Here is a 21512-nt window from a genome sequence, read left to right on the forward strand (position 1 = left end):
AATGTTGGAATGTTAGACATTTACTTTGCTTTATTGAAATCTATACATTCAGTCATACCATTAAAAACCAAGGTCATAAAGTGGAAAGTTACATCCTAGACAACCTGAGATTTCATGTATTCATTTAACTTGGCGTTCTACAGCTGTTGTGAGTATAGGATAGCAGTGCTCTTTAAAACAAGCAATATGCACTCAGTGTCCAGTTTATTTGGTACACCACCCCGTTCACGAAAATGGTTCGCTCCTACAGACAGTGAGTCACATGGCCGTGGCTTGCTATATAAAGCAGGCAGACAGGCATCGAGGCATTCAGTTACTGTTCGATTGAATGTTACAATGGGAAGAACGAGTGACTTAAGCAACTTTGAGCGTGGTATGATCATCGGTGCCAGGCACGCCGGTTCCAGTATCTCAGAAACGACAAGTCTCCTGGGCTTTTCACGCACGACAGTGTCTAGGGTTTACAGAGAATGGTGTGACAAACAAAAAACATCCAGTCAGCGGCAGTCCTGTGGGCAAAAACAGCTCGTTGATGAGAGGTGGAAGGAGAATGGCAAGAATCGTGCAAACTAACAGGCAGACCACAAACAGGCAAATAACAGTGGTGTGCAGAACAGCATCTCGGAACGCACAACTCTTCGGTCCTTATCACGGATGGGTTATTGCAGCAGATGACCACATCGGTTTCCACTCCTATCAGCTAAAATCAAGAAGAAGCGGCTCCAGTGGGCACGTGATCAACAACACTGGACAATTGAGGAGAGTAAAAAATTGCCTGGTCCGACGAATCCCGGTCCCTGTTGCGTCATGCTGATGTCAGAGTCAGGTTGTGGCATAAGCAGCATGAGTCCATGGTCCCATCCTGCCTGGTGTCAACGGTACAGGCTGGTGCCGATGGTGTAATGTTGTGGGGAATGTTTTCCTGCCACACGTTAGATCCCGTGATACCAATTGAGCAACGTTTGAACACCACACTTTTTAGAATCCATTCCCCAAAGAATTAAGGCTGTTCTGGAGGTAAAGGGGGGTCCGACCTGGTGCTAGATGGTTGTAACTAATAAACTGGCCGCTGAGTGTTTATTTCAATACCACAGTCTAACAGCATTCTCTTAAATCCCTAGAGCACTATTATTTCGTCATGAATCTTTGTTGTTTCTTTAGAGAGAAGATGTTATTTTAACTTCACTAGGTATTTTAATAAAGCTATTGTCCTCTTGCATGTTGCATGACATAAGATGCCAGGAAGGTGCACTTGAAATATGCCATAAAGATCATTGCTCCAGTCAGCATTTTCCATTGTATGCCCTTTTAGAGATTCAGGGTTCATGAAGCGTCTCAGAGTAGTATTGCTAGGATCGGTTTAGTATTTTAAATCATAATGAATAGGATTAGGGTCTATATGGACAGGGGAGACCTGATCAGTACTCCTTGATCAGTTCTCCTACTCTGCGACACTTTATGAAAACTGGTCCAGACTCATAAGAAAACAACAAACTCTCGATCCGATAGGATTGTTAAAGGTGAACGTTTTGAAGGTTATGATGGTTGAAGGTGGAAGGTTATGATGGTTGACGTTTATGATGGTTGAAAATTATGAAGGTTGATGGTTATGATGGTTGAAGGTTGAAAGTTATGATGGTTTAAGGTTATGATGGTTGAAGGTTATGATGGTTGAAGGTTGAAAATTATGATGGTTTAAGGTTATGATGGTTGAAGGTTTAAGGTTATGATGGTTGAAGGTTGAATGTTATGATGGTTGAAGGTTATGATGGTTGAAGGTTTAAGGTTATGATGGTTGAAGGTTTAAGGTTATGATGGTTGAAGGTTGAATGTTATGATGGTTGAAGGTTATGATGGTTGAAGATTGAAAGTTATGATGAATCACTAATGTTTATATCTGTCAGTGTTCCAAAGAATGCCTCCTTAATCAGAACCAGCCGCAGATTCCATGTTCTGTTAGGGTCTCATGAAGAGGCTTTGTTTTATATGTTGTGTTCTGGTTGAGTCATTACAGTCCTCAGTCTACAGTGAGAACATATCTCAATATTCTTAAGAGAGAGTGAAGAGAGAGAGATAGATTCAGTATAGAGAACCATACAAAACCCATAGTCCTCTATAGCCTCTAAACGTGTGATTACTATCAATGACTTCACTCTGAATAGTTCAAACCTGATTGATCATCAGCTGCTCATGTTGTTCTCTCTGTAGGTGAGCTACCTGTCCAAATCAACCTAAACACCTGCTGTCAGAGCAGCTCACAGATCACTGCACCTGTACATAGCACATCTGTAAACAGCCCATCTATCTACCTACCTCATCCCCATACTGTATTTATTTATTTATCTTGCTCCTTTGCACCCCAGTATCTCTACTTGCACATTCATCTTCTGCACATCTACCATTCCAGTGCTTAATTGCTATATTGTAATTACTTCGCCACCATGGCCTATTTATTGCCTTAATTTACCTCATTTGCACTCACTGTATATAGACTTTTATTTTTATTTTGTTCTACTGTATTATTGACTGTATGTTTTGTTTATTCCATGTGTAACTCTGTTAAATAAAGGTGAAATAATAAATAAATAAATAAATAATGCTGCAGGGGGAATGAAATCAATGCACGTCAACAGGTCCTGCAGAGCTGAAACTTGTGGGATTAATGTCCAGGGTGTGTTGTGGGATTAATGTCCAGGGTGTGTTGTGGGATTAATGTCCAGGGTGTGTTGTGGGATTAACGTCCAGGGTGTGTTGTGAGATTAATGTCCAGGGTGTGTTGTGAGATTAATGTCCAGGGTGTGTTGTGAGATTAATGTCCAGGGTGTCTTGTGGGATTAATGTCCAGGGGGGTCCGGGTGTGTTGTGAGATTAATGTCCAGGGTGTGTTGTGAGATTAATGTCCAGGGTGTCTTGTGGGATTAATGTCCAGGGTGTGTTGTGAGATTAATGTCCAGGGTGTGTTGTGAGATTAATGTCCAGGGTGTCTTGTGGGATTAATGTCCAGGGTGTGTTGTGGGATTAATGTCCAGGGTGTCTTGTGGGATTAATGTCCAGGGTGTGTTGTGAGATTAATGTCCAGGGTGTGTTGTGAGATTAATGTCCAGGGTGTCTTGTGGGATTAATGTCCAGGGTGTGTTGTGGGATTAATGTCCAGGGTGTGTTGTGGGATTAATGTCCAGGGTGTGTTGTGAGATTAATGTCCAGGGTGTGTTGTGGGATTAATGTCCAGGGTGTGTTGTGAGATTAATGTCCAGGGTGTGTTGTGAGATTAATGTCCAGGGTGTCTTGTGGGATTAATGTCCAGGGTGTGTTGTGAGATTAATGTCCAGGGTGTGTTGTGAGATTAATGTCCAGGGTGTGTTGTGAGATTAATGTCCAGGGTGTCTTGTGGGATTAATGTCCAGGGTGTGTTGTGGGATTAATGTCCAGGGTGTGTTGTGGGATTAATGTCCAGGGTGTGTTGTGAGATTAATGTCCAGGGTGTGTTGTGAGATTAATGTCCAGGGTGTCTTGTGGGATTAATGTCCAGGGTGTGTTGTGAGATTAATGTCCAGGGTGTCTTGTGGGATTAATGTCCAGGGTGTGTTGTGAGATTAATGTCCAGGGTGTGTTGTGGGATTAATGTCCAGGGTGTGTTGTGGGATTAATGTCCAGGGTGTGTTGTGAGATTAATGTCCAGGGTGTGTTGTGAGATTAATGTCCAGGGTGTGTTGTGAGATTAATGTCCAGGGTGTGTTGTGGGAATAATGTCCAGGGTGTCTTGTGGGATTAATGTCCAGGGTGTCTTGTGGGATTAATGTCCAGGGTGTCTTGTGGGATTCATGTCCAGGGTGTCTTGTGGGATTAATGTCCAGGGTGTTTTGTGGGATTAATGTCCAGGGTGGCTTGTGGGATTAATGTCCAGGGTGGCTTGTGGGATTAATGTCCAGGGTGTCTTGTGGGATTAATGTCCAGGGTGTCTTGTGGAATTAATGTCCAGGGTGTCTTGTGGGATTAATGTCCAGGGTGTGTTTGTCTGAGAGTGTTCCTCTTGTGCTGGTATATACAGTACCATCAATTAAAATAGTGTTTCTCTTGTATTGTAAAGCTGCTCTTCCTCCTCCGTGGTTTGTGTTTAGACACAGAGATGTGATGGTTCTCCAGGGAGTAACAGCTACAGGCAGAGCCATTAGGCTTTCAAAGGCTTCTGGAATGAAGGGTTGGTCTTTAGATCTCAAGGATGGCAGGTACACTCCATTTCAGACTGATTGTTATCCTCGGTCAACAAAGTACCTGTGGTTGTGACAGCGCCAGATGAAACAAAATGATGAACACAGACACTCTCTCTCTCTCTCTCTCTCTCTCTCTCTGTCTCTTTCTCTCCTTCACACAGACACATACGCACACACGCACGCACGCATAGACACACACACACACACACACACACACACACACACACACACACACACACACACACACACACACACCACACACACACACACACACACACAGATATATGCATGCCCACACACACACACACACACACACACACACACACACACACACACCACACACACACACACACACACACACACACACACACACACACACACACACACACACACACACACACACAGATATATGCATGCACACACACACACACACTCAGACAGATGCATGCACACATAAACAGATTCGCAGGTGTTCTGTTACTCTATTATTTCAAATATGGTCCCAAAACATTCATGTGTAAATGAGGTTAGCCAGATCAGATGCAACATAACAAAACAATGGGAAGCATAGCGCAATGTCCTTTATTGCTTTTCACGTTTCTAATTGTTGGTCTTAGTATTACTCTTAGTGTTACTTTTAGTGTTACTCTTAGTGTTACTCTTAGTGTTACTTTTAGTATTACTCTTAGTGTTACTCTTAGTGGTACTCTTAGTGGTACTTTTAGTGTTACTCTTAGTATTACTCTTAGTGTTACTCTTAGTGTTACTCTTAGTGTTACTTTTAGTGTTACTCTTAGTGTTACTTTTAGTGTTACTCTTAGTATTACTCTTAGTGTTACTCTTAGTGTTACTCTTAGTGTTACTCTTAGTGTTACTTTTAGTATTACTCTTAGTGTTACTCTTAGTGTTACTTTTAGTGTTACTCTTAGTGTTACTTTTAGTGTTACTCGTAGTATTACTCTTAGTGGTACTCTTAGTGTTACTTTTAGTGTTACTCTTAGTGTTACTCTTAGTGTTACTCTTAGTATTACTCCTAGTGTTACTCTTTGTGTTACTCATAGTGTTACTCTTAGTATTACTATTGGTGTTACTCTTGGTGTTACTCTTAGTGTTACTTGTAGTGTTACTCATACTATTACTCTTGGTGTTACTCTTAGTGTTACTTTTAGTATTACTCTTAGTGTTACTCCTAGTATTACTCGTAGTGTTACTCTTGGTGTTACTCTTAGTATTACTCTTAGTGTTACTCTTAGTATTAGTCTTAGTATTACTCTTAGTATTGCTCTTGGTATTACTCTTAGTGTTACTCTTAGTATTACTCTTAGTATTACTCTTAGTGTTACTTTTAGTGTTACTCTTAATGTTACTCTTAGTGTTACTCTGTTCTGCAAGGTCTGCTTTGCCCTGCTCTGTTCTGCTCTGCTCTGTTCTACTCTGTTCTGCTCTGCTCTGTTCTGCTGTCTGTTCAGGGTTGTGCGGGGTTGTGCATGCTAAGCCTGGAGAGCTGAATGGATTTCTGCTTGTTGGGCCATCAGTGTTCCTTTAACAGACTCCTCACTGCACGCTTGAATGTCTTTCAATTAAGTCCCTCTGATAACTCTTGCTCCTTCCAAGAGATAAATGTTTAAATAAAATAAATGTCTTTAACTATTTTGACATTCAACTGTCTTTCGCTCTCTGCACCTCCCACCCTCCCTCCCTCCCTCCCCACCTACCCATCCCATTGTATTTTGCAGTTCTCTAACAATTTATATGCTTTGGAAGGCGCATTTATTCTATCCAATTTATATTTGAAATATACTGTACAGTAGGTAGACAACCTTTGCTGAATATTTTTCCCAGCACTATAGTTATGTTATCTTGTAAAAAGCAGAAAACCATTTTGACCTCGTTCCCATGTTTGTGTTATATTTTTAGCGTTCTTAAAGCCTGATAAGCATTGACGTATTAAAAATATTTTTGGGATGAGAGGAGATTTATTTCTGATAGGAATGTGCTTTGTTGATAAAAGAGATTGAAGATGTCACTTGGGATGGTGGAATAAGTGGACTGCAGCAGGAGAATAGATGACAGAGGAGAGTAGATGACAGAGTTACAGAGGGAGAGAGAGAGGAGAGTGGTCACCTAAAGCTGTAACGAGTAAAGATGGAAGATTGTTGTCGTTTCTCCGCTATGCTCCACTGTAGCTGGCCATGTTTAGGACATGGGACAATACCAGCGAGATGAGCTACCCAATCAGCAGAAACCTGGCCTGTCAACAGGGCTCTGCTCCATCAAACCCTGGCCTGTCAACAGGGCTCTGCTCCATCAAACCCTGGCCTGTCAACAGGGTTCATGCTAGATGAGGAACAGCTACATGCAGGGATAAAGTTCTTGAGGTAGAAGTTGCCCTGCCCTAAGCACAGATCTAGAATCAGATTACCCTGCCCCCAATACTAACCTTTATCTTTATCAGTGGAAAGGGACAACCTCTACCTACTCCTCAGAGAGAGAGAGAGAGAACAGTAGCACCATACACCCAGCAGGGGGCAGAAGAGAGACCGAGGGAAAGAGGGAGGAAAAGGGAAGGAAACGGAGGAAGAGATTCACTGGGCCCCCTTCACCGGGCCCCCACCACCCCTCTACGCTCTGAAACCATGTCTGTCGTTATCTTTGAGTGGAAAGACCATGTCACTGTGTTGGGTGTTACTGCTCCTCTATCAAAAATGGAGGAAGGATGGATGTGGGCGAGGTGTGAGAGTGGAGTGGAGTGGAGCCGCTAGGGAGGACTGGAGCGATAGATAGACAGACGTAGGAAGTTTGACAGCAGATAAGAGGTCCTCCCTTCAAGCCTTATCTCAGTCAACATACGGCTCGCTCCTGGGATGGGACTTTATCGCTGTCAGAGTTCAAGCCGTAGAGCGAGCAGGGACTCAAGCAACATTTGATGCATCAATAACCTGTTGATAGAGTTTGGCTTGGAGTGTGGACCAGGTTATATCTCCTCCTGTGGAATATGTAATAGGGTTTAGCCGTGATAAAAGATACTAGCACTGACTTTCACAAATAAGACATGTACATATGCTGCTGCCAGAAGTTGATTGGAATGTAGTCTGGTGCGATCGCAGAAAACTGAATAAAGGAGTGATTTATAACATTTTATCAGAACACTGAGCTTGCTTATTGGATATTCTGTTTCCTAGGCTTGGTTCCATTGACTGTGTGGAAGGGTCAGAGAAAGAAAGAGGCAGCCATACGGCAGATTAAGAATGAGAGCTCAGTTTCAGCTCTCTGCCATCGACTGTGTTCTCCATCAATGCCCCTCTGTCCCAGTGTGTCACACTGCCACCGCTCGGGCCGGGTGAGAGATGGGGGGGGGCAAAGGACTCTCTCCCCCACTGTCACTCGCACCTATACATAAATGTCCCTTTTCCCCCAACTGTGACATTAGCATAAATCCTCCTTCTGTGTTAAAACTCTGCTTCAGAGTGTTGACCCTAAATGGACGCAGTTTAGCTCAGAGAGGATTGTGCTGGGAGAGCCAGACAGGGCTATATTTACACAGTTTAGCTCAGAGAGGATTGTGCTGGGAGAGCCAGACAGGGCTATATTTACACAGTTTAGCTCAGAGAGGATTGTGCTGGGAGAGCCAGACAGGGCTATATTTACACAGTTTAGCTCAGAGAGGATTGTGCTGGGAGAGCCAGACAGGGCTATATTTACACAGTTTAGCTCAGAGAGGATTGTGCTGGGAGAGCCAGACAGGGCAATATTTACTGAAGTTACACACAGCAATTGAATCACATTTCCCCACACAGAAATAAATGACACACCTCAGTCTGATACAGCATCACATGGTTCTGCACACAAGTCCTGAGTTAAGGCGAATATAATACTCATTCTTCAACTGCAGTCTGCAATGTGAGCACTTCTCTCTCTTCGTTCACTCTTCTCCTCATCCTTCACAACCAACCAGTCTCTTCATTTTTCCATGACTTGCCTGTTTGTGTTCACGGTGGAATTCTGTTTGTTCTCATTCAGCGGGTTCCTCCAACATCTGACAGGATGTGACATGGCTCTCCCTGGAACGCTGCCTGCATGCCCTGCTGTAACCGTGTGTTGCTTTCAGACAGCAGTCACTATATGGAGAAATGGGACGAGTCCTTGACCCAACACACAGCTCTAACAGTCAAGTGCTACTCCTCCTCTTCTTTCTTGTTCTTCTTCTTACATAGACCCATCATACTCAAACAGACTTACAGAGACCCGTAACACTCTAACAGACTTACAGAGACCCATCATACTCTAACAGACTTACAGAGACCCGTAACACTCTAACAGACTTACAGAGACCCATCATACTCTAACAGACTTACAGAGACCCGTAACACTCTAACAGACTTACAGAGACCCATCATACTCTAACAGACTTACAGAGACCCATCATACTCTAACAGACTTACAGAGACCCGTAACACTCTAACAGACTTACAGAGACCCATCATACTCTAACAGACTTACAGAGACCCGTAACACTCTAACAGTCTTACATAGACCCATCATACTCTTACAGACTCGCAGAGACCCATCATCTAACAGGCTCACAGAGACCCATCACCCTCTATCTAACAGACTTATATAGACCCATCATACTCTTACAGACTCGCAGAGACCCATCATCTAACAGACTTACAGAGACACATCACACTCTATCAGACTCACAGAGACCCATCATACTCTAACAGACTTACAGAGACCCATCACACTCTAACAGACTTACATAGACCCATCACACTCTAACAGACTTACATAGACCCATCACACTCTAACAGACTTACATAGACCCATCACACTCTAACGGACTTACATAGACCCATCACACTCTAACGGACTTACATAGACCCATCACACTCTAACAGACTCACAGAGACCCATCATACTCTAACAGACTCACAAAGACCCATCATACACTATTTAACAGACCCATAAAGACCAATAATACTCTAACAGACTCACAGAGACCCATCACACTCTAACAGACTCACAGAGACCCATCACACTCTAACAGACTCACAGAGACCCATCACACTCTAACAGACCCATAAAGACCAATAATACTCTAACAGACTCACAGAGACCCATCATACTCTAACAGACTCAATAAGTCCCATCATACCTTATCTAACAGACTTACAGAGACCAATTATAATATATCTAACATACTTACATAGACCCATCATACTATATCAAACATATTTAAAGAGACCCATCATACTCTAACAGACTATCAGAGACCCATCAAACTCTATCTAACAGACTTTCAGATACCCATAATACTCTAAAAGACTTACAGAGACCCATGACAAACTATCTAGCATACTAACAGAGACTTATCATACTCTATTAAACAGACTTACAGAGACCCATCACCCTCTATCTAACAGACTTACATAGACCCATCACCCTCTATCTAACAGACTCACATAGACCCATCATACTCTATCTAACAGAATTACAGAGACCCATCATGCTCTAACAGACTCACATAGACCCATCATCCTCTATCTAACAGAATTACAGAGACCCATCATACTCTATCTAACAGACTCACATAGACCCATCATCCTCTATCTAACAGAATTACAGAGACCCATCATACTCTATCTAACAGACTCACATAGAGCCATCATCCTCTATCTAACAGAATTACAGAGACCCATCATACTCTAACAGACTCACATAGACCCATCATACTCTATCTAACAGAATTACAGAGACCCATCATAATCTATCTAACAGAATTACAGAGACCCATCATGCTCTAACAGACTCACATAGACCCATCATCCTCTATCTAACAGACTCAGACACCCATCATTCTCTGTCTAATAGACTCACAGAGACCCATATTACTCTAACAGACACACAAAGACCCTTCATACTCTACCGTAAAGATGTACAGAGACAATCAAACTATTCCTAACAGACTCACAGAGACTCATCATACCCATCATACCCATCAAACTCTAACAAACTCAGAGATACCCATCATACTCTAATAGACTTACAGAGAGCCATCATACTCTATCTAACAGACTCACAGAGACCCATCATACTCTATCTAACAGACTGACAGGGACCCATCATACTCTATCTAACAGACTCACAGAGACCCATCATACTCTATCTAACAGACTCACAGAGACCCATCATACTCTATCTAACAGACTTACATAGACCCATCATACTCTATCTAACAGACTCACAGAGACCCATCATACTCTATCTAACAGACTTACATAGACCCATCATACTCTATCTAACAGACTTACTGAGGCACATCATCCTCTATCTGACATACTTACAGAGACCCATCAAACTCTATCTAACAGACTCACAGAGACCCATCATACTCTATCTTACAGACTCACAGAGACCCATCATACTCTAATAGACTCACAGAGACCCTTCATACTCAATAAAACAGACTTACAGAGAGACCCATCACACTCTGTCTAACAGACTCACAGAGACCCATCACACTCTATCTAACAGACTCACAGAGACCCATCACACTCTATCTAACAGACTCACAGAGACCCATCACACTCTGTCTAACAGACTCACAGAGACCCATCACACTCTATCTAACAGACTCACAGAGACCCATCACACTCTGTCTAACAGACTCAGAGAGACCCATCATTCGCTAATAGACACACAGAGACCCAACATACCCTAATAGACGCACAGACACCCGTCATACTCTATCTAACAGACTCACATAGACCCATCATACTCTTTCTAACATACTTTCAGTTTCCCATCATACTCTAACAGACACACAGAGACCCATCACACTCTAACAGACTCACATAGACCCATTATTCTCCATCTAACAGACTCACAGAGACCCATCACCCTCCATCTGACATACATACAGAGACCCATCAAACACTAACAGACTCACATAGACCCATCAAACTCTATCTAACAGACTTACAGTGACCCATCATGCTCTTATTTACTCACAGAGATGCATCATACTCTATCTAACAGACTCACAGAGACCCATCATCTTCTATCTAACAGACTCACAGAGACCCATCACACTTTATCTAACAGACTCACAGACTCATCATCTTCTATCTAACAGACTTACAAGGACCCATCATGCTCTGATAGACGCACAGAGACCCATCATACTCTTATTTACTTACAGAGACCCATCATACTCTATCTAACAGACTTACAAGGACCCATCATGCTCTGATAGACACACAGAGACCCATCATACTCTTATTTACTTACAGAGACCCATCATACTCTATCTAACAGACTTACAGTGACCCATCATGCTCTTATTTACTCACAGAGATGCATCATACTCTATCTAACAGACTCACAGAGACCCTTCACACTCTATCTAACAGACTTACATAGACCCATCACCCTCTATCTAACAGACTCACAGAGACCCATCACACTCTGTCTAACAGACTCACAGAGACCCATCACACTCTATCTAACAGACTCACAGAGACCCATCACACTCTGTCTAACAGACTCAGAGAGACCCATCATACGCTAATAGACACACAGAGACCCATCATACCCTAATAGACGCACAGACACCCATCATACTCTATCTAACAGACTCACATAGACCCGTCATACTCTTTCTAACATACTTTCAGTTTCCCATCATACTCTAACAGACACACAGAGACCCATCACACTCTATCTAACAGACTCACATAGACCCATTATTCTCCATCTAACAGACTCACAGAGACCCATCACCCTCCATCTGACATACATACAGAGACCCATCAAACACTAACAGACTCACATAGACCCATCAAACTCTATCGAACAGACTTACAGTGACCCATCATGCTCTTATTTACTCACAGAGATGCATCATACTCTATCTAACAGACTGACAGAGACCCATCATCTTCTATCTAACAGACTCACAGAGACCCATCACACTTTATCTAACAGACTCACAGACTCATCATCTTCTATCTAACAGACTTACAAGGACCCATCATGCTCTGATAGACACACAGAGACCCATCATACTCTTATTTACTTACAGAGACCCATCATACTCTATCTAACAGACTTACAGTGACCCATCATGCTCTTATTTACTCACAGAGATGCATCATACTCTATCTAACAGACTTACAGTGACCCATCATGCTCTTATTTACTCACAGAGATGCATCATACTCTATCTAACAGACTTACATAGACCCATCACCCTCTATCTAACAGACTCACAGAGACCCATCATGCTCTAACAGACTCACATAGACCCATCATCCTCTATCTAAAAGAATTACAGAGACCCATCATCTAACAGGCTCACAGAGACCCATCACCCTCTATCTAACAGACTCACATAGACCCATCAGACTCTATCTAACAGACTTACATAGACCCATCATCCTCTATCTAACAGAATTACAGAGACCCATCATGCTCTAACAGACTCACATAGACCCGTCATACTCTATCTAACAGACTCACATAGACCCATCATACTCTATCTAACAGACTTACATAGACCCATCATACTCTATCTAACAGACTCACAGAGACCCATCACCCTCTATCTAACAGACTCACAGAGACCCATCATACTCTAATAGACTCACAGAGACCCTTCATACTCTATCTAACAGACTTACAGAGACCCATCATACTCTAACAGACTCACAGAGACCCATCACCCTCTATCTAACAGAATTACAGATTCCCATCATACCCTAACAGACTTACAGAGACCCATCATACTCTATCTAACAGACTTACAGAGACCCATCATACTCTATCTAACAGACTTACAGAGACCCATCATACTCTAACAGACTCACAGAGACCCATCACCCTCTATCTAACAGACTCACAGAGACCCATCATCCTCTATCTAACAGACTCACAGAGACCCATCATCCTCTATCTAACAGAATTACAGAGATCCATCATTCTCTATCTAACAGACTCACAGAGACCCATCATCCTCTATCTAACAGACTCACAGAGACCCATCATTCACTATCTAACAGACTTACAGGGACCCATCATCCTCTATCTGACAGACTCACAGAGACCCATCATTCTCTATCTAACAGACTCACAGAGACCCATCATTCTCTATCTAACATACTCACATGCACTGACTCATTCATTGATAATTCTCTTTCTATCACTTATGCAATTACTGACCCATGTTTCTCTCCTTCACACTCACTTTCCTTCTCTCTCTCTCTCTCTTTTTCTGTTTCACACGCATGTGTTCGCAACCACACACACACACACACACACACACACACACACACACACACACACACACACACACACACACACACACACACACACACACACACACACACACACACACACACACATACACTTATCTCGCTTTCTCATAGTGTGTGATGGACATTAGGATGTGTGTTTGAGCCTCCCAAGTGGCACTGAATCACAGTGCTTGAGGTTGCACAACAGACCCGGGTTCGATCAACCGGCCGTGACCATGAGTCCCATAGAGTGGCGCACAATTGGCCCAGCGTCGTCCAGGTTAGGGGAGGGTTTGGCCGGGGGGCTTTACTTGGCTCATCCCGCTCTAGAGACTCCTTGTTGCGGGCCGGGCGCCTGCAGGCTGACTTCGATCGTCAGTTGAACGGTGTTTCCTCTGACGCATTGGTTAAGCGGGTGGGTGTTAAGAAGCACCCTCCCAAGCCTGTTGGGGAGTTGCAGCAATGAGACAAGTTGGTAATTGGATATCATGAAATTGGGGAGCAAAAGGGTGTAAAAAAAAAGTATGTGTGTTTGGTTATCCCTGGTTAGAGGGGAGTCTGTCCTAGACATAGAGGAGAGGGGGAGAACTATCCCTGGTTAGAGTGGAGTCTGTCCTAGACATAGAGGAGAGGGGAAGAACTATCCCTGGTTAGAGGGGAGTCTGTCCTAGACATAGAGGAGAGGGGGAGAACTATCCCTGGTTAGAGTGGAGTCTGTCCTAGACATAGAGGAGAGGGGGAGAACTATCCCTGGTTAGAGGGGAGTCTGTCCTAGACATAGAGGAGAGGGGGAGAACTATCCCTGGTTAGAGGGGAGGCTGTCCTAGACATAGAGGAGAGGGGGAGAACTATCCCTGGTTAGAGTGGAGTCTGTCCTAGACATAGAGGAGAGGGGGAGAACTATCCCTGGTTAGAGGGGAGTCTGTCCTAGACATAGAGGAGAGGGGGAGAACTATCCCTGGTTAGAGGGGAGGCTGTCCTAGACATAGAGGAGAGGGGGAGAACTATCCCTGGTTAGAGGGGAGGCTGTCCTAGACATAGAGGAGAGGGGGAGAACTATCCCTGGTTAGAGGGGAGTCTGTCCTAGACATAGAGGAGAGGGGGAGAACTATCCCTGGTTAGAGTGGAGTCTGTCCTAGACATAGAGGAGAGGGGGAGAACTATCCCTGGTTAGAGGGGAGTCTGTCCGAGACATAGAGGAGAGGGGGAGAACTATCCCTGGTTAGAGGGGAGGCTGTCCTAGACATAGAGGAGAGGGGGAGAACTATCCCTGGTTAGAGGGGAGTCTGTCCTAGACATAGTACCATAATGCCTGTCTGACATTCTTTTACATTAGAGACAGAGGAGGGCTTTGTGACATACCATGATTATACATCCTCAATGTATCTTCTCTGTTATTGATGTCTATCTGGGACACAAGCTGACCCTTGACCTCTGGAATCATTCCACAGCAGGTTTCAGAACAGACAGAGAGTGGTTTCACACACACTGCCCCACCATGTAAACGATAGGCAGACATTTTCAAATGTCAGACCCAACTGACCAAACCTGGGCTGATGAGACAGTTCAGTGATTATATACAGACACTGTTCTCCGTGTTGTCACTGCTCTGATGCTGACGGTCACACTGATTCAGTGGCTGTCTGTGAACAGAGTTACAACAGAGATTGTAATCTTGTTATGTTGAATTGTGATGTTAATCTGTGTACCGTATGAGTTAGATATAACCATGCCGTAACCATGCCGTAAAAAACATTTTTAGATAAAACTATACTAAATATAATCACGTCACCAAATAATTGACTAAAACACACTATTTTGCAAAGAAGTTCTACAGTAGCCTTGACTTCAATACAAAACCAAGATGCTCATGGTTCTCACCCCCTTCCATAGACTTACATAGTAATTATGACAACTTCAGGAGGACATCTTCCAACCTATCAGAGCTCTTGCAGCATGAACTAACATGTTGTCCACCCAATCAAAGGATCAGAAAATAAATCTAGTACTGAAAGCATAAGCTATAACTAGCTAGCTAACTAGCACTGCACTGCATAAAATGGGGTGAGTAGATGACTCAAAGAGAGAGAAAGACAGTAGTTGACCAGTTTTGAACAAATGAATTTATTACAAAATGAAGGAGAAGCAAGAGAGAAATAGAGAGAGAGAGATGTAGTCTTTTTTTCACTTTCAGTTTCACTTAATTAGCTAGCAAATGCAGCTAGCTAGTTTAGCCTACTGAAACACCCTGCTCAAACAGAGGGATGCTATGTTAGCTAGCTGGCTATGACTTTCCAACACAACACAAATCAAGGTAAGCTTTTGATTTGACAAATTTATTGCCACCGGGCCCGCGGGTGTAACTGCTTACTGACTGTACACTGTAACATTACTGCAGGATTGTAACGGGTTTACTAATGCATTAGTTCTATTAGCTATGCTGACTATGAAGTTACTTTAGCTAATATGGTGACAACGATGTAGGCTGTGTGTAGCAGTTTGGCTTGGAAAGGTTTTTTCTCCTGGTCACATACAGCTGATGTGTTGTTCATTGAAGTCCACAAGCGAAGGCAAAAGGTGAGAGGAGGAGAGCACATAGATGTGAGAAGGAATACCACGTGGCTGCTATGAAAGTGAACTGTATTTACGCGTGATCAGGGGTGTACTCATTCCGTCGATTCTGTTGAAAAACGTTTCTTAAACTGAAGCAAACAGAACAAAATTGAGATAAACATACCTGAATTTGTCCAATAGAAACTCTCGTTTGCAAATGTTGGACTAATGATAGGGAAAATTATCATGTAGTAGCCTAAACCTATCGCTGTAACATTGAACTGGGTGAATGAAATATGAATGAGAGTCATCCAATATGCTGTAATAGAAATAAGGCCATGCTCATGAATTTCTTTTTATCCTCCCTCATCTTAAATGGCACTGACCTCCACTGACTGTATGTCATATACTGTATGTCAGGGCATGACAAAAATCAACTAATGTGCTAGTGACGGAACTATAGCAAAAACTTTTCCTAAGTGTTCGTGGCAATGTCCTGCTGGTGGTTTGGAGATATCCATCATTCTGCAGTCTACCTTTCAGCTAGCCTGTGGTAATAGACTACACTGGTCCTCTCTGACTTTCTGCCACCATGTTTTATACTCACCTCTCCACCTCTGTCTCTCGCGTCTGTCCTAAAAAATATCCCCCCCAGAAAAATAGAAAAATCACAGACCTGCTGCAGTACCTCCGCGGACCTGTAGGGGGTGCAGACCCCCGTTTGAAAAACTCTGAACATAGAATGCAGTAATTAATTAGAATGCACTTCCCCAAACCGCATCAGAGCTGCTCTGTCATTGAACAGCTCATTACCCACATACATCATTATTTTATCCCTTGCTTCTCTCTCTCTCTCTCTCTCTCTCTCTCTCTCTCACACACACTGTGTAGAGGGTTTAGGGTAGACTACCACAGCACAGTGATTTCATATAGTACTTGTCTCGCCCTGAGGCCAGACTAACTGGTAGGTTACTACTGTACCTGAGGCACAGAGTAATGATATATAGAAGCACCAGCAGCTGCACCACATTCATTTACAAGCTTCATTTCAAACTAGGATGTGGTGGAGCTGCAGTAACTTCACAGTGAAACGGGGATCTTATGTGCGTTCACGTACTAGTCGGAACTAGGAAACTCGTTGTAGAAACATGAGCTCAGAGTTTCCCACTTAAAAGTACCAGAATCAACAAATAAGAAGCTCTACTCAAATAACGTACAGTACATTTGAACTCAGATGTTATCATTATACCAATCAGAGCTGTCTGTGATACAGACTCCCTGGTCTCGCCCTGGCCATGCCTTTATCCGCCTCTGCATTGTGTGAATACCAATGAGCACACTAACTGTTATCACCGAACCTAGACAGTGGCAGAGTGGCATGCTGTAACGTTTATCTCCCTGACTTTGTTCACAGACAGAGAATGTGTTTTGCCACTGGGAAAAATACCTGTTTAACACTGCTAATAGATTCAATCCAGATGTATGATTTGATCAAGGTGTTAGAGGTGTGCTGAACTGTAGTTATACTGAGAAGTGTTAACGATTTATCTCGCTATCTAAAGGCATACACATCCAAATCTCTGTGTTTCATAAAACTGCCTATCCCTCCAAACAGGAATTGATCTGGTAGTGTTTGTTTGTTGGGCTTAGAGATAAATGTCAAACTTGTAATCCTTTGGAGCAGTTTTTGATCATAGACATAAGCCCACAATGTTCTCTTACTGAGGCTCAATTGTAATTCTACCAGCCTCTCCTTATTTATGGGCTGTGCCTCTCACTGTCTGTTTGTCCTATGCTAAGTTTGTTTTCGGGGTTGACATGTTTTCCTCTTGGCCAGACTTGAGCCAACCCCCTTTCATTTCTTCCGATATGGGGGCGAGCTTTTCAGGGACAAAGGATGAATATATCATGAATAGAAAGAGAGGGGGTGGGATTGATAGAAAGACTGTGTGTGTGTGTGTGTGTGTGTGTGTGTGTGTGTGTGTGTGTGTGTGTGTGTGTGTGTGTGTGTGTGTGTGTGTGTGTGTGTGTGTGTGTGTGTGTGTGTGTGTGTGTGTGTGTGTGTGTGTGTCTGAGAGAGAGAGAAAGCAAATGTATGACCATATTAGAGACACATATTTCCCTCAGATTACACAAACAAATCCAACTGTGATAAACTCCCGTATTATTAGGTGAAATACCACAGTGTGCCATCACAGCAGCAAGATTTGTTTTGTGACCTGTTGCCACAAGAAAAGGGCAACCAGTGAAGAACAAACACCATTGCAAATAAACTATATTTATCTGTCTATTTATTTTCCCTTTTATACTTTAACTATTTGCACATCATTACAACAGTGTACGTAGCCATAATATGACATTTGAAATGTCCTTATAATTTTGCTACTTTTGTGAGTGTAATGTTTACTGTTCATTTCTGATTATTTATTTCACCTTTGTTTATTATCTATTCCCCTTGCTTTGGCAATGTAGACATGGTTCCTATGCCAATATAGCCCTTTGAATTTAATTCAGAGAGAGAGAGAGAGTGAGAGAAATGTTTGTTACAAGGACCAACACAAGTGTTTGTTACAGGGACCATCACTACATCCAAGCCAAGAAAAAAGGGAAAACAAGCTTCACATAGGAGAGTGGATTACTAAATCAGTCTGTCTGTAGGATGTGGGATACATGATGATGTATTCTGTTGTTAAAGAGTTTAAGAAGTGGAGCTTGGCTCAGTCTAACTACCTCTATCACCCCCCCCCCCCCCACCCCACAACCCCCCTCTCCCCTGGTGCTGCAGCACATGGTACGTTCCATTTAAAAGGGTGCATGTCATCTCTGTATGCGCTGGGTCCTCTCATAGAGCAGCTGCTCACAGCACATTCTCCTCAGCGGGAACACTCACTTTCCTTCTCCGTCTGCTGTGTTTCATCTCTTTCTCTCACTCACTTTCTGTATTTGGCAAAACACACAAATCAGGGACAGGAGGATACTGACTGTATGCAGTAACAAGTAGAAACACCATCTCTGTTCTGGCTGAACGGAGGGGAGATAAGAGGAACTGGCTGCTGGCATTTTTATGTGTGAAGTAAACTGTGAGAGAAGAAGAGGCGGAGGAGGAGAAGAAGAAGAGAGAGGGAGAGAGAGGGTATCAGTCTCTTCATCCCCTAATGCTCCACTTGACACCATGCTGCTCTGTGTGGGTTTGGTCCTCAGGGGAAAATCCTTAAAATGATGGAAGACAACAAGCAGCTGGCTCAGAGGATCGATGGGGCCATCCAGTCTGCCAGTCAGGAGGTAACCAACCTGCGCTCAGAGCTGTCTGCCACCAGCCGTAGACTGGCAGAGCTGGGGGCCAGCAGCCCCCCCTCGCCCCTGGAGAACAACCACCAGCACCACCACCATGACAGCCTCCGCTACCGGGGTGAGTTACACACCGTGTGTGTGTGTGTGTGTGTGTGTGTGTGTGTGTGTGTGTGTGTGTGTGTGTGTGTGTGTGTGTGTGTGTGTGTGTGTGTGTGTGTAGGGGAAGTATTTGGGGAATGCGTAACTGGACAATGGGATGACTAATCACATTCCACCGTTCTTTTGCTAACTTATTCCTGCGTTGGATAAGTCCCAGCACCCTGACAGGGATAGAGGAGTAGGAGAATGGAACTAGGACAAGGAGAAGCTGGTCCTGGTCTGCTTTCCTAGGCAGTGGTGGAGACTGTGTGTTTCTCTGCTCCCCCTGGCTCTGGCTCCGTCCTGGCTCTCTCTCTGTCTGTGTTAGCCCGGAGAGAGGAGAGTTGCTGCCAGCTGCTCCAGCATGAGTTTGGCGTCACATCACATTGTCTTAAAGGGTGGAAATGTGGAAGGACGTGGTTGATCAGGATGATATGGTCATTGTCATGTTGCTTCATTCACATCATGGCAGGCAGTAGGCATTAGGCACTAGGCTGTAGGCAGCAGGTACTAGGCACAAGGCAGTAGACACTAGGCTGTAGACACTAGGCAGTAGACACTAGGCAGTAGACACTAGGCAGTAGACACTAGGCTGTAGGCAGCAGGTACTAGGCACAAGCCAGTAGACACTAGGCTGTAGACACTAGGCAGTAGACACTAGGCAGTAGACACTAGGCAGTAGACACTAGGCAGTAGACACTAGGCAGTAGGCACTAGGCTGTAGGCAGCAGGTACTAGGCACAAGGCAGTAGACACTAGGCAGTAGACACTAGGCTGTAGACACTAGGCAGTAGGCACTAGGCTGTAGACACTAGGCAGTAGGCAGCAGGTACTAGGCACAAGGCAGTAGACACTAGGCTGTAGACACTAGGCAGTAGACACTAGGCAGTAGACACTAGGCTGTAGGCCCTAGGCAGTAGACACTAGGCAGTAGACACTAGGCAGTAGACACAAGGCAGTAGACACTAGGCAGTAGACACTAGGCAGTAGACACAAGGCAGTAGACACTAGGCAGTAGACACTAGGCAGTAGACACTAGGCAGTAGACACTAGGCAGTAGGCAGCAGGTACTAGCCACAAGGCAGTAGACACTAGGCAGTAGACACTAGGCAGTAGACACTAGGCAGTAGACACTAGGCAGTAGACACTAGGCAGTAGGCACTAGGCTGTAGGCAGCAGGTACTAGCCACAAGCCAGTAGACACTAGGCAGTAGACACTAGGCAGTAGACACTAGGCAGTAGACACTAGGCATTAGGCACTAGGCTGTAGGCAGCAGGTACTAGGCACAAGGCAGTAGACACTAGGCAGTAGACACTAGGCAGTAGACACTAGGCAGTAGACACTAGGCAGTAGACACTAGGCATTAGGCACTAGGCTGTAGGCAGCAGGTACTAGCCACAAGGCAGTAGACACTAGGCAGTAGACACTAGGCAGTAGGCACTAGGCAGTAGACACTAGGCAGTAGACACTAGGCAGTAGACACTAGGCAGTAGGCACTAGGCTGTAGACACTAGGCTGTAGACACTAGGCTGTAGACACTAGGCTGTAGACACTAGGCAGTAGACACTAGGCTGTAGACACTAGGCAGTAGACACTAGGCAGTAGACACTAGGCAGTAGACACTAGGCTGTAGGCAGCAGGTACTAGGCACAAGGCAGTAGACACTAGGCTGTAGACACTAGGCAGTAGACACTAGGCAGTAGACACTAGGCAGTAGACACTAGGCAGTAGACACTAGGCAGTAGACACTAGGCTGTAGGCCCTAGGCAGTGGGCACTAGGCACTAAGCACTAAGCTGTAGGCACTAGGCAGCAGGCAGTAGGCAGTGTCTCTTTGATCATAGATGTAGTGTAGTCTACAGAATAAGTGGGGTAGAGTTTCAGAGATTGTGTGTTTACTGAGATGGGTGTGATGGGATTTATGATAGTAGGATGATGTGAGTCTGATATTAAAGCTGCAATATGTCACTTTTTGGGCGACCCGACCAAATTCACATAAAAATGTTAGTTATAGATCTGTCATTCT

At 44.0% G+C, this 21512-nt stretch overlaps 1 protein-coding gene across 1 annotated transcript in view; it reads left to right on the forward strand.

Moving 5' to 3' along the window:
* Positions 1-21512, forward strand: part of LOC106565964 (kazrin) — a 465997-nt gene that overhangs the window by 236690 nt on the left and 207795 nt on the right. Inside the window, exon 3 of the mRNA XM_014133666.3 lies at positions 19259-19466. Within this exon, the coding sequence (XP_013989141.2) occupies positions 19259-19466 (208 nt within the window). The remainder of the gene's footprint in view (positions 1-19258; positions 19467-21512) is intronic.

Source organism: Salmo salar, chromosome 12 (assembly GCF_965601325.2).
Source record: "Salmo salar chromosome 12, fSalSal1, whole genome shotgun sequence".
Classification (NCBI taxonomy): domain Eukaryota; kingdom Metazoa; phylum Chordata; class Actinopteri; order Salmoniformes; family Salmonidae; genus Salmo; species Salmo salar.